The sequence below is a fragment of the Anomaloglossus baeobatrachus genome, chromosome 5 (genome assembly GCF_048569485.1).
Source record: "Anomaloglossus baeobatrachus isolate aAnoBae1 chromosome 5, aAnoBae1.hap1, whole genome shotgun sequence".
NCBI lineage: Eukaryota > Metazoa > Chordata > Amphibia > Anura > Aromobatidae > Anomaloglossus > Anomaloglossus baeobatrachus.
Window position 1 is genome coordinate 121002070 of NC_134357.1, and position 14470 is coordinate 121016539.

At 44.5% G+C, this 14470-nt stretch overlaps 1 protein-coding gene across 1 annotated transcript in view; it reads left to right on the plus strand.

Moving 5' to 3' along the window:
• Nucleotides 1-474: 474 nt before the first annotated feature.
• AIFM2 (AIF family member 2) overlaps nucleotides 475-14470 on the plus strand; it is a 66256-nt gene continuing 52260 nt past the window's right edge. The window contains exons 1-4 of the mRNA XM_075347218.1: nucleotides 475-564; nucleotides 10580-10762; nucleotides 12349-12464; nucleotides 13775-13894. Of these exons, the coding sequence (XP_075203333.1) occupies nucleotides 10588-10762; nucleotides 12349-12464; nucleotides 13775-13894 (411 nt within the window). The 5' untranslated portion in view covers nucleotides 475-564; nucleotides 10580-10587. The remainder of the gene's footprint in view (nucleotides 565-10579; nucleotides 10763-12348; nucleotides 12465-13774; nucleotides 13895-14470) is intronic.

Below are 14470 nucleotides of genomic sequence, written 5' to 3' on the forward strand. Positions count from 1 at the left end.
CAGAACTATTTAACCCTTCAAAAACAACAGTCACTTATTCAAATCTGTGAAAATTGGCTGTGTGCCCACTTTGATGCCAGTTTTGTTGCCCAGAACCCCTTTGGGCCAGGCTGGAGTCACTTGAATTTGATTAGGGGCATCACTAGATATACAATTGGGGTGTTAGATCAGTGACCCAAAGCCATGTAACCCTTTCACTAACATACTTCGGTGCCCACTTTGATGCCCATTTTTTTTTTGCCAGTTTTATAATTTTCACAGTGTATTTATATTAGGGCCCATCAGTGCATTGTATTTTATTATTGTGATGTGTTAATTTTGTTGTTAATCCTGTAAAAAACTGAAAATCCTAAATTGCCGAATAAGAAACTGACGAATAAGAAACCAACTTCAGCATCGTACAAAAACCTTTCAATGTGTAAAAGCATCAGTAGATGGCGGCATGTGACACGTTAGCGGTGTTTCTGCTGAGTCATGCTCCGTGAGCAGGACCTATATACACAGACTGTGCCGCATTGTCTGGATGTGTGCACGTCAGGAGCAGCTGAAGTCCTTCTGTGGTCGGTGAGTGGACGACAGCTTCACCTGCAGGCACGGTCTGTCCCGGGACTGATCGGGATAGGTAGCCCCCCATTCACACCAGGAGAGAGGTCTGAGAGCGGGGTAGTGAGACTGTCACATAGTACAGCACTCTCTGTACTTCAGCTGGGTTACCACCCTCCCAGAAATTCCAGGAACAGTCTCTAAAAATGTGGCACTTTTTTGCCCTCTCTGAAATACAAAGTTAATGGTTCCTAGATTTTTTTGAAGTTAAAGAAAATTATATTTTTTATTTTTTTATTTTATATTCTGCAATTATCATTTTACAGGGACTGCAACTGATGTCTTCATATCAGAATTATGGGCTGTAGATATGGCTCACTGATAATCTTAATGATTTATTATGGTAATCTAATGTGTCCATAAAAATTGTCCTAATTGTCCTCGTTTTTTATTTGTTTGTTTTTTTTATAAGCTGTCTAGAAAAAATAAAAAGTTAAGTAGGCAAGTCTGACCTAAAGGAGGGCAGCCGCTTCCCTTGTAGCTTTATGTTCTGTTTAGAAGGGTTGTCCAGTGTTAGGTCCTGTGCGCACACTGCGTTTTTACCCGGTTTTTTTTGTTGTTGTTTTTGCTGTAGAAATTTCTTGAGAAAATGGTTGTAATCTTTCTGCAGACATTCCCTAGCAAAACCTATGGAAAACAAAAATAGTTTTTGAGAATAAGAATGAGCATGTCCCTTCCTTTCTGCAGGTGCCTGCGTTTTTTGCCATAGATAATGGTAAAAAAAACACAGGGACCAACCTGTGAAAAAAACGGACCAAAAACGTGGTAAAAATGCATGCGTTATTGGTGCGTTTTTTGAATGCAAATGCGCTAATCTTTCACTCTCAAGAAATTTCTTGAGAAAAATCCTTTTCTAGTGTGCACAGGGCCTAAGTCCACAAGCCTTCAGTCACTGTGTCTCCGTGTGTCGCTCTGCTTACCTACTTGTGAATCCTTACATCAGAATCTGACTAGATGGGCGCGGCCTCGCTTTATGTAAGGCCAGCTTCACACGTCTGTGTAAAGAAACACGTGTTACATGGTCCGTTTTGTACATCTGTGTGACCAGTGCCAGAAAAATATGCATGATACTGAAATCAATGATTATTTATGTGTTAAAGATGTGGAAACCTAGAAAAATTGATGTATAGATAGAAAGCTTGTCCAGCTATTTAGCAGAATTAATTGAAGAAATGAAAAATGAATTCTCATACCAAGTACATGACACGCCTGCTCTGGAGCCATGGGGTACTTGTTACCGGGCCGCAGTTCTGTTTCCGGGACGTTGCGGTGGCGAGGCCCGGTTCTGTGACCCCGGCGGTGTCCTTTTAAATATAAAGGGGATAATGATAGTTATCTGTGACGCTACCTGTGGTATGCGGCAAGTTAGGTTCCTCCGCTGTGGGGTGGTGATGCAGCTTAGATGGTGCAGCTCTCCACAGGCATCGCTGGAGCAGATGGTGACGCAGCTTAGATGGTGCAGCTCTCCACAGGCATCGCTGGGCCCCAGGGCAGATGGGGGTAGTAGTTGGCGATGGTGCGGGGTGCAGGCCGGAGGCGCAGGCGAATAACAGTGCGACACAGGGATCTAGTCTCAAGGTTTTTACTTACTGTTGCAGGTTCCAAGGTAACACGACGTCAGTGACCGCCTTTGGAGTGCTGGGTTTTTCACTGTGATGGGCTCCAGTTATCCTGGGTAGTTCGGAGGTCAAGTCCGGTGCACCTTTCTTATGTACCTTCCCTGGTCGTCGTCCTGCACCAACACACATACTGCCCTGAGCCAGTGTCCGCGGGCCCTGTCGGGTGACTTGAAGCTCTATCCCGTGGCCCTATGTGGTCACCTTCCAGTGGATTCGCGTGCGGAGTAGGCTTTGGTACTAAATGTGTTCTTAGCCTCTGGTTTTACTAGCGGAGCATGTTGGTTCTTCTCCTGTAGCCTAGGGACTAGTCCCCGTTCTGCGGCCAAGTCCTTCCACTCCGATGCTGTATGTGGAACGAAGCCACGGGAGTATGGCGCACTTCCTGTGGTCTCTAGGACCCCTTCTGTCTTGTGCCTGAGTCGAGCTGCACCAGCTCTAGACCACAAGTCTTTACTCCTCCACTGCTCCTTCCAATTCCCCCCCTCTCCCCCTTTCTCCTCCCTTCCCCCCCCCCTCTAAAACTGACCCGGTGGAGAGCTGCTAATTGAGGTGTTGTGTGTGTTTTGTGTGCATACCGGTAATGACCTTCTCCGTACCCAGGATGGGATACCACACCTCTGGCTGAGGGGCAGTACCTCTGTGGCGATTGAAGCCTCAGAGGCGTCACATACAGGTAAAGCAGCAGCTGGGGGCTTCAACCCTCAGCTGTACCTTGGCTGGTTATTAGAAATAGAGGGGATCCCATGATGTTTTTGTTTGCCATTTTTTTACATTATATAAAAAAAACATTCGGTCCCCTCATTTGTCATAATCGGTCAAGTTAAAGCAGACAGCTGAGGGCTGGTATTATCGGGCTGGAAAGATGTATGGTTATTGGGCTCTTCCTAGCCTAAAATTTGCAGTCCACAGCCACCCAAGAAGGGGAGCTTCCATTAGATGTGCCAACTCTGGTGCTCTACCCGGCTCTTTGTGTCACTGTGGTGCAGTGACAATCGGGGTAATGGTTCATGGGGTTGATGCCAGCTGTGAATTGTTTCCTGAAGAGCTTTTCTAGCTTTTTTTTTTTTTTTTTCTTGAGTCGTTTTTTTTTTTCTGTCTAGTTTGGAGCATTTTTCATAAGGAGATGCTTCAAAGTGTTATATACTTCCTCTTCTAATTCCAGAAAACCCTAAAGATAAATGTGACGCCCTGGCCTATCAGGTCGTCACAGGGTTTTGTGCAATCTGCCCTTCTGTGCAATATCCACCTCCTCCTTGGTTACAGGTCCCTAACTTATGGTGTTGCCAAAACCAGCTAATCAAAATCTTAGGAACACTCTGTATCACACCCACCAGACACACTAGTGGATGGCCTGAGTGGAATAGGGTCGCCCACTTGGGGGGTTGGTAAGGGGAGGTCAGGAGTAGCCCCGTGTAGTGTTGGAAGTGAAGGAGACAAGAGTTCAGGAGCTGGGCTCCTTGGAAGTAACTAGGTGGCAGACGTTGGTCTGGGCCTAGTAGGAGCTGGACCCCGGTCACAGGAGATCATGACAAGGGGCACGGTATTGTCGAGGAGGACAGCCGGCGGCCTTGTACCATCACCAGGCTGGGACCAGGGCATGACTGGGTACGTGGACCCTAGGTCAGGGAGTAGCTTCAGGCAACCTGACAATTCACCCGACGAGAACGGAGCCTTCAAGATCCGCTCTCCACCCGCTCCAAAATCTGGGTACTAGCGCAATGAGGGGGATAGGACCTTCCACAAAACGGTCCAGGAAATCCCAAGCGTGAACCCTGAAAGCAAGCTCCCACAGTTAGCCACACTGGGGAGCGGGACCCGACTAGTTTCAAACTAGTGGGGCCAACTAAGAAGCAGACTATGTGCCAGGGAAAAGGTCACAGATCATCAGGCAACATCACCGGGAACGGGACCAAAACTAGGTCCTTTCGGCGGCAGCGGTGTCCAGAACTTTGGTTTACCAAGTTGTAGGTGTCAGCTTCATGGACTGAGTGAGTACACAACTGACCCTTACACGCCTCAACGGCACTCCCCAACACCATCACAGAGTCCCAGGGCATTCCCCCTACCCGTGGAGGGTCGCAACACCTGGCTGCGCCTGTCATCACCCCAGGTACTCCCCAACAGCAGCGGTGGTACTCCAACCTTACCACACTGATGTGGGGGCGGCACATAAAGAAGTACACAAGTAGTAGGCCGGAGTCAAGTATTTTGATTGCATTTTTTTGGTTTTTTTTTTACATTTTCTAAGGTGTGTGCTTTTTTTTTTCCCAGATCTGCTACAAGACTCCCAAAACCCCCCAAAAAGCTATGTGTGCACATACCTGTAAGTTTCACGGTTGCTGTTGACTGACTACAACTTAGCCCCTTGAATTTTACAGAGATCTAAATTGAGACTTGCAAGATACAAATAAGTGCCGCCTGCTGAGCCAGCTAAAGTCATAGTTGCTATGTGTGTAGGTTCCTTAAAAAGGAGACGCACATGGAAGCCATCTTTTTTTTAAGCGGTTCTTTTTATGTCTGTCCAAAAATTTTAAATATTAATCACAGTGTGTACTTAGGAGGCCGGAGTCACACTTGTGAGTGACGCGCATCACGTCACCCGGCACATCCTGCCGCTGTCCGCATAGAAAGGCATGTATCTGACCCACTCCTGTTTGGAGAGCAGCAGGCCGTGCTGGGTGATGCAATGCGAGACTCGCGTGCGTGACTTCGGCCTAAATGGGTATTCTGGTCTAAGAAAAGTCTGCTGTGGACGTATGTGACTGCAGACTCCCAAATCGTGAGTGTGCACAACTCCCATTCCCCTTTATCCACGGATGAGTGGGAAATCACATGACCATGTAAATGCAATTTGCGTGTTTGTGGTCACACGCTGACTAGTCTCAATTCTCTTCTGTTGAGAAAAGCTGCATGAGACTAATCAGCAACTGATCGCAAGTTTTCCATTTGCATACATGTGGTCAGGTGACTTATCACTTGTACAGGGAATATAGTTGAATTGTGACAAAATGCACATTGCCCACTGTCACGATTCTGCAGTCTTAGGCCTGAATCACCCTTTGCTATGATAAATCGGTCCGATTCTCACGCCAGAGAGTAGGATGATTTTTTTCTCACTTTTCGTCAGTGTGCTGTCAGTGTGTGATCCGTTTTATTCTCAGCAGTTGTTACTCATTTACAGTCCTGTACAGGAGCATTTACCGTATTTTTCGCTTTATAAGACGCACCTGATTATAAGACGCACCCACAAATTTGGTGAAGGAAAAGAGATTTTTTTTTTTTAATGTTAAATGGGGTTCATCTTATAATGCCAGTGTCCGTCTAACAAATCATATAGGGTATATGTCCCTCATAGCCCCCCATCCTAAAATTAGCCCCCCCTTAATCTGGATATGGCCCCCTTATATTGAATATAGCCCCCTTGTGCTGGGACACGTCCCCCTGTGCTGCCCATGGCCCCTATAGATGGCACATCTCTCCTGTGTTTGATATGGCCCCCATACAGCTGCCCATGGCCCCTATAGATAACACATCTCCCCTGTATTTGATATGGCCCCCATACAGCTGCCCATGGCCCCTATAGATGGGACATCTCCCCTGTTAGATATGGCCCCCATACAGCTGCCTATGACCCCTATAGATGGCACATCTCCCCTGTGTTAGATATGCCCCCATGCTGCTGCCCATAATAAAATAAAACACTCTTTCCTTACCTCCTCAGCGCTGTCCTCCTCGTGTCTCCCACCTCGCAGTTGAGCTCCGGCTTCCTTACTTCCTGGTCCTTGCTGCCAGGTCATGTGATCGGCACGGCAGAGTGATATCATCTCTGCGTGCCTTATCACAGACAGCAGCAGCAGGAGACCGGAGATCAGCGCTGGAGGTAAGTAAAGCTTTTTTATTTTACTATGGGCAGCAGCATGGGGGCCATATCTAACACAGGGGGGATCATGTGCGATCAAAGGAGGGCGCAGGCACATATAATATGCCCCGCTGCCCCAGCCCCTCAGCGTGATGGAATTTCAGCACCACACTGATGGACAGCGGCTGTGCATATTATATGAGTGGGAGCAGGAGATCTAACGCTGCCGCTCGCAGCTTTCCCTGCCCCCAGCAGCGCTCCAGAGCGGACCCTGCAGTGTATATATATATATATAATATATATATATATATATTACACCCCCCCCCCCCCCCGTATATTCGGTTTATAAGACGCAGCCCCTACTTTCCCCCAAAATTTGTGGGAACAAAAGTGCGTCTTATAAAGCGAAAAATACGGTACATTGTTCTCTGCTACATGATAAAATTGTATTTAGAAAAACGGATGTCACTAGGATGGTCCGTGTACCATCTGATTTTTTTTTTTTTCGTGCACCCATAGACTTGCATTGAAGAGCCTCGCGCGAGATACTCTAGAAATCACAGCATGCTGCAATTTTTTTCCTCAGTCCGATTTGAGCTGAGACAAAAAAACAGTTCGGAGCTGCCTCATTGATTAACATTGGTTCGAGATTTTCTCACATTGCACTCGTGTGAGTCAATCGCAAGTGTAACTCCGGTCATATAAAGAGACTATAGACTTTTATACTTGGGTTTTGTGCCCACAGTGCTTTTTTCAGCAGAAATAAAGCATGCCTTGGCAGGAAAAAAAAGCTGCTTTTCATGTTTTTTTTTTCATGCTTTTTTTCATGCAGCTTATCTATTGAGATAGGGGGGAAAAAGCAGAAACAATTGACATGTTGCTTCTTTTTATCAGCAAAAAAAGCAAGGAAATAAGAAGCAACGTGGGCACAGCAAGTCATGATTCTCATAGACTTTGCTGGGATGTGTTTTCCTTGCTGTTATTGATTTTAAAAAACAAGGAAAAAAGCATGAAGAAAGCCCTATGGGCACAAGGCCTTAGGTTATATGCGCACTTTACCGCAGATTGTACCGCAGATTTGCTGCAGAAAATGTGTCTAACATTTCTGCAGTCGTTCCCCAGCAAAACCTAGGGGTATAAAAAAAAAATGCTGTGCGCACTGTTTTTTTTTATACCTGCGGATTTACTCGCAGAATTTCCGCTGCGGAATTAATGTGCATGACACTTTTCTGCAGGTGCCTGCGGTTTTTGCCATAGATAATGGTAAAAAACTGCAGGGACCAACTCACGGAAAACAACGCGGGTGCGGTTTTACCGCGGTTTTTGCTGTGGGTGCGGTGTTCTGCCAGAGGGTGCTGATTTTTCTTAAGAAAAGTCAATTTTCTAGTGCGCACATAGCCTAAGACTGGAAAACCCCTGTATACGAATCTGTCACCAGGTTTTTGTTACCCAAGAGCATCATAATTTTGTAGAAGAGGCCCTGATTCCAGCAATGTGTCACTTACTGGTCTGCATACTGTCATTTTTATAAAATCGCTGTTTTCTCTGTAGCTCTCCTAGTTCTCTGAATGCTGACCTGTGTATAACTGCGCTGACAGCACTGATTGGCAGCTTTTTGTCTACCCTGTTCATTGGCACAAAGCTGCTAATCAGTGATAATTAGTGCAGTTACACAGCAGGAGTACTACTTGGCAAAAGACAACCACTCCTGTAATGATGATCTCCTGCTGATCAAACACTGATTTTATTGAAACTGCAACAAGTAATAAAGTGACACATTGCTGTATTCAGGGTCTCTGCCCCTTACATCATGCTACTCTTTGCTAACATAGAAAAACCTGCTGATAAATTCCCTTTAAAACCTCTATACACATCAATCATTCGGCTGACGGCTTTTTCTCTCTAGTCTCCCAATGAACGAAGGCTTAGCTGAGCCCTCCTGTGCTCTCTATGATGAAGGCTTATTTCATTGGAGAACTTAAGGATCAGCTGTTAGAAGGCAACCATTCCCACCATTATCTGCTGGTCCGGCTGGTTGTAGACTAAGGCGGGCTTTGCACGCTGCGACATCGGTAACAATGTGTTACCGATGCTGCAGCAATAGTCCCGCCCCCGTCGCACGTGCAATAACTAGTGAAAGCTGCCGTAGCGATTATTATCGCTACGGCAGTTTCACACGCACATACCTGCCGTGCGACGTCCCTCTGGCCGGCGACCCGCCTCCTTCCTAAGGGGGCGGGTCGTGCGGCGTCACAGCTACGTCACACGGCAGGAGGCCAATTGAAGTGGAGGGGCGGAGATGAGCAGGATGTAAACATCTCGCCCACCTTCGTCCTTCTCATTGCAGCAGGCGGCAGGTAAGGTGAAGTTCCTCGCTCCTGCGGCTTCACACACAGCGATGTGTGCTGCCGCAGGAACGAGGAACAACATCGCACCTGTCGCTGCACCGGCATTATGGAAATGTCGGAGGCTGCAGCGATGATACGATAACGATGCTTTTGCGCTCGTTCATCGTATCAAAAAGGATTTGCACGTTGCGATATCGACTGCGACGCCGGATGTGCGTCACTTTCGATTTGACCCCATCGACATCGCACGTGCAATGTCGCAACGTGCAAAGCCGCCCTAAGGCCGGCTTCTCACTTGCAAGTTTCTCGCAGTAGAGCAATGTGAGAAAATCTCGCATTGGAATTGGACACATGTTAGTGAATGATTCAGCTCTCATCTGCGATTTTTTTTTTTTTTTTTTTCTCAGTCCAAATCGTACTGAGAAAAAAATCGCAGCATGCTGCTTTTTTGCGAGTTTCTCGAACCATTTTTCTCAATGATTCCCTATGGAAGCGGATTATAAGAAGGATCACACACGCGCACCAGCGTTCACATTTGCGAGTGTGGCAGGAACTATGCTCATTAAATATTCAACAGATGAATGTGACATCACATTCCCAAAAGTAAATTAACTTACACATGTGTAATCACTTTTATCTAGTTAAGATGTTGCAGGAAACTAGCATCGCAAATGCGACACACACGCGAGCAAAATCAATCATTTATTCAGAAATAGCATCGCACTTGCGTTGCACTCGCACCTAACGTGAACTAAAATCAGCCGAGTTTTTTTCAGCCCAGTCGGACCGATTTTACTCGCATAGATGTGTTTCCAGCCTAATGTGTACAGGAGTCTTTACTGATTATAGAGCTTCTCATTACATAAATAGTATGACCGCATAGGACTAGGCGTATGAGTGAAGTACTATTCTGTATGAGTTCCAAACATGTTAAAATGTGAAAAAAAAATCTTTTTATTGAATACTTGTATTGAGACAGATTGATCGTTGCGATTGCACCAGGTTCCTTCCATTTCTTTCTGGCACATAAGTAATTTTTGTGGTTTTATTAAAGAGGTTTGCCACTACTTTAAGATTGATTCAAAAGGAAAAACAAATCCAGCGAATTGTAAGCACGGATGAATAAAAGAAGCTTTGTATTTCTTACTTTAAAGGGAACCTGTCAGATGCAATATGCACCCAGCACCATGAGCAGTCCTGGGTGTATATTGCTAATCCCTGCCTGACCGTCCATGTATACACTAGTATAGATAAAGAGATCTTTAGAAAAAGTATTTTTAAAGATCTTCTACCGTATGCTAATGAGCGAGGGGACTAGTCCCCTGGGCGTTGGTTCCCCTGGCTAGTCGGCTCCATTAGCATGTTAGTACATCCCTGCAGGTCTGCTATCATGCTAATGAATGCACAGCGTCGGATGATCTCACTCACCTCTCCTATGAAGTCGCGTCTGACTCCTAGACTTCAGCTCAGTGCGCATGATCCCGAAGTTTGGGTCATGCAGAGTTTGACGCCAGGACACATACACCCGGCTTCATAGTGTGCATTACCCAACTCTGGGGTCATGCGCACTGATCCAAAATCCATCGTCTGGCAGCGATGGCAGCAGAGAGGTGAGTGAGATGGTTCCCTTTAAAAATCCAGACATGTGGTAATGGCATCCACAGAATACAACAAGAAGTATGAAAATGGAAACTGGAAAATTGCTGGGTGGTAAAGGGGTGAAGGTCACTCTTTCATTTTGTGTACTTTACATCAATATTTGAAAACCAAAACCAGTAATAAAACCTACAAAGGCAAACGATAATGGAAAGATTTGTGTCACTTCCGTATTTTGGACACTCTCCTAATTTTTAGGTTAGGACTGGAATACTGACCATGTAAAAGTGGCTTCATAATAAGTGGCCATAACTCTTCTGGGTATCAATGAACAATGCTATAGATAACTGCAATACGGGATTGTACTATGAATATGTAAAAATAAGCTATTAAGTTGTATTTACATCACTTTACAACTTATAAGGATGGTCCTGGGTTATCAGAAGAAAATGCATCTTGTATTTTGGTTGTGGAGTTCTATATTATAAGTAAATGAGAATTCGATATTTGGGAGATAAATTTAAAAAGTTTTCTCATTTTATTTCTTGAAACAGAAACCAACATGGGCTCTAAACTGTCAGTCGATGAATCGGTGCAAGTTGTCATCGTGGGTGGAGGATTTGCAGGCAAAGCTGCTGCCAGTCAGCTAAAATCCAATGGGATTCCATTTGTTTTAGTGGACATCAAAGACGCTTTCCATCACAATGTCGCCGCCCTTCGTGCTTCAGTAGAAACTGGTAAGGCATGTCGATAATGTTGAGTAAATAATGTTGAAAAAGAGTTCTGGTCCTATTTAAACAATTTTACTACAGTTTTCAAAAAAGGATGGTTTCTACAACTGGATATCGATCCTAAACACATGTCAAAATCCACAATAGTCTATCTCAAAGGTGCAAGCTGAAGGATTTACAATGGCCCTCACAGTCCCCTGATCTGAACATCTTTCAAAAATCTGTGGCTAGACCTCAAAAGAGCAGTGTATGCAAGACGAGCCAGGAATCTCAAAGAACTGGAAGATTTTTTTCCAAGGAAAAAATCCCTCGAACAAGAATAGAAAGACTCTTGGCTGGATACAAAGTGTTTCCAAGCTGTGATACTTGCAAAAGGGGTGCTACTATTTATTAGCCATGCAGGGCGCGCAAGCTTTTGCATCGATCCATTTTTCCTTTTTTGTTAATTTAAAAATATGAAAAGATAAAAATTGTTTTTTTTTGCCAAAAATACAAAGCAAATGTGTGATCTTTTAACTTTATGCCTTTTAGACATCATTTAATCTTCAACTTGCTTAAAGGGTTTTGACCACTACTCAGACAACCCCTTCTTTTTCCCCTTATTCACTCCTGTAAAAATAAATAAGCCTATACTCACCTCCGGTGTGGCCACAGTTCCAGCGATGTGTGAAGCCCTTGACATTGTTATGACACGCGGGCCCAGCGGACAATCAGCACTGACTTCCTCCTCCCTGTCTTTGGACATTTGATCAGGATGTCAAGCACAGCGCTCACATCCTTGTCAAATATCCAAAAGTGGGGAGACAGACACCGGGCGCTGATTGGTCTTGGGGTTTGCGTGTCATAAGAACGTCATTTGGGCCCCTGGAACGCGGCTTCATACATCACTGGAATTGTGGCCGTGCCGGAGGTGAATAGGCTTATTTATTTTTTACGGGAGCAAACAAGGAAAATGAGTAGGCGTTGCCCAGATGGTGAACATTCCCTTTATCTGCTCACATAACAGTAATTTTGATCAGGGTGGCCAAACTTTTGCATGCCACTGTATATATAGCATTGATGTGTATAGTACAGTAGAAGCGATCAGCCAATCACATATGTCACCTAAGAGACTAATAAACCCTGTAAAAATGAATAAAAAGAAAAAAGTTTTTGAAAATAAAAACAAAACATAAGTTCAAATCATACCAGTTTGTCCTCCATTTAAAATAAAGATGTTGTATTTTCCAATTTATCAAAATATAAAATTGATTAACCAAATCAGTATACACGCTAAGAAAAAAAATTGAATCACCGGTAATGCAGGTTTTTCTTTATTTTGATGAGGCGTCTGATAAATGTTGGTTTGTCCTGTATAAATGTTTCAGGTTTTTTATGGCCTTATGTATTCGATATACAGTAAGTGGAATACATGACCAAGTTACCTTACATGGGTCTTATGCCGTCTAAAATTTCCATTGACTGTACTATAACAGGACAAGACTGGATGGTTTTCATATTTATAAAATGTGTGATGTCCCATATATTTGTTCTCCTTATCAGGGTTGCTCGCCTATATAATTACTATATGTGACATTTTGCACTTATTTCAGGTTTTGCAAGAAAAACTTTTATCTCCTACAAAGAGTCATTCCAAGACAGCTTTAAGCAAGGACGAGTGTCTGGAATAAACCTACAGAAGCAGACGATTGTGCTGGAAGACAATGAGGTGAATGCCGTCTTGACAGTTGCATTCCTCTAATGCAGTGGTCACCAACCTTTCTTACTTTAAGAACCACATTAATCTGAGAGGCTCACATGCCACATTCAACCCCCCCCCGTGTAGTTATATTCAGCTCATACACCCCTCACAGTATGACACGCAGAGCCCTCATTACTGGTATAAACAGCCTAAACTTTCCCATAGAAATCACACTGAAGCAATATCCTTACATCCAGGGCTTCCCACCTTACCCTCATTAGGTATTCCCCCATTTTAGGCACGGACTACCACTCTATCCATATCTGACTTCAAGTAACCCTTTAACTGGCAGTATCAACCTATCTCCAGCAATACTTTAATTTATCTCTTTAATCTTTAAGCCAGTATATGTGTATTATAGATCTGCTGTTCTGTGCAGGATACTCTCAAAAGTCACCATTTGTTGGTTAGACAGGGGCTAATGTAACAAGCTGACAGAGAGCCGCGAGCCACAAATCACGGGAGCACGAGCCCCATGTGACCCCCTAGCCCCTGGTTATAAACTCTTGTTCTAATGTAAAACAAGAACACAGGTAGATGCATGGTTGTCTACAGTCCCAATTTTAAAGAGGATGTCCACTACTAGGACAACCCCCTTCTCATTTCCCATGTGGGCCTCAATTGCCGGCGCGGTTTTAGCAATGTTGGAACGCGCGTTCTTGGGACCCACATGACCTAATGAGACGCGAGCCCCTCGATCAGTCAGCGCTGGCGTCATTCTCCTTGCGATTTCCACTCTGAAGACTATAACAAACAAGTAGCAGCGGAGACTCCACAATAGACCGAGGGTTGCAGATTAAAGCGTAGTGTTTGTTAGTTTTTTCTTTAAATACTGTATGTATAACTAACTGCCCATGGGGACTGAGATTTTCCAATTGTGGCCAACCCTTTAAAACAAATGTACGATTCATAACCAATAACTTGTTTTTACAGGAAAATACTTTTAATGTTTCCTAACCTATAACCTGAAAGCACATGTGCAGTATCACTTTCACACAGTCTTAGAGGATATGTGTGTATATTATTAAACAGTGGTTGTTGCAGGGTTATTTATCGAGACCTGAAACACTGAATTCTAGTTAATAAATAATGGAATACTAAAAGACTGAAAATCCCTGATATATAACTTTGGCATCATGATGTTGTAACCTCATGACTTTCAATAGAACTGTGACAGGAATCACATATCTGTAAAAAGTCATATGCTGTGTGCAGACAATGGTCCACTCTTTGGACTTTAAGTCACATTTTTTTCCTGCCAATTTCCCTTTACCCAGAAAATACATTATTCCCATCTCATCATTGCAACTGGAAGTGATGGTCCATTCCCCGGAAAATTTAACAAGGCAAGCACCAAAGAAATGGCTATTGAACTCTATGAAAATCTTGTAAAGGAGGTAAGCTAAAAAAACAAACAAACGTGATCAATCATTGGGTGCTAGTGATGAGCGAGCACTACCATGCTCCGTACTCGTAACGAGCAGTCAGACGCTCAGACAGGCTCAACTCGTGTAATGAGTATAATGGAAGTCAGTGGGAAACTCGAGGATGTTCCGGAAAAATTATTACCCACAAAGCTCTCCACAATGCGGCACCCCCCTACATCTCCACCCTCCTCTCTGTCTATCATCCCACCCGTTCTCTACGCTCTGCAAATGACTTTCGACTAACATCCACACTAATTCGAACCTCCCACTCCCGAATCCAAGACTTCTTCCGAGCTGCACCAAACCTCTGGAGCGCTCTACCCCAAGAAGTTGGCACGAATCATAACTTACGCAGCTTCAGATGCACCCTAAAAACGCATCTTTTTAGGGTGGCCTATCTCAATCCCTAGCCAGACTAATTTCACCTAATCCCTCCAACTTCTCAGAAACTTACCCCATGTCAAACTCCATGGCACCCAAATGCATCTCAAGGCTCTGGCCAACTGGTCCAGGAAGCCATTATCTATCCCCCATTTTCTTGAGATG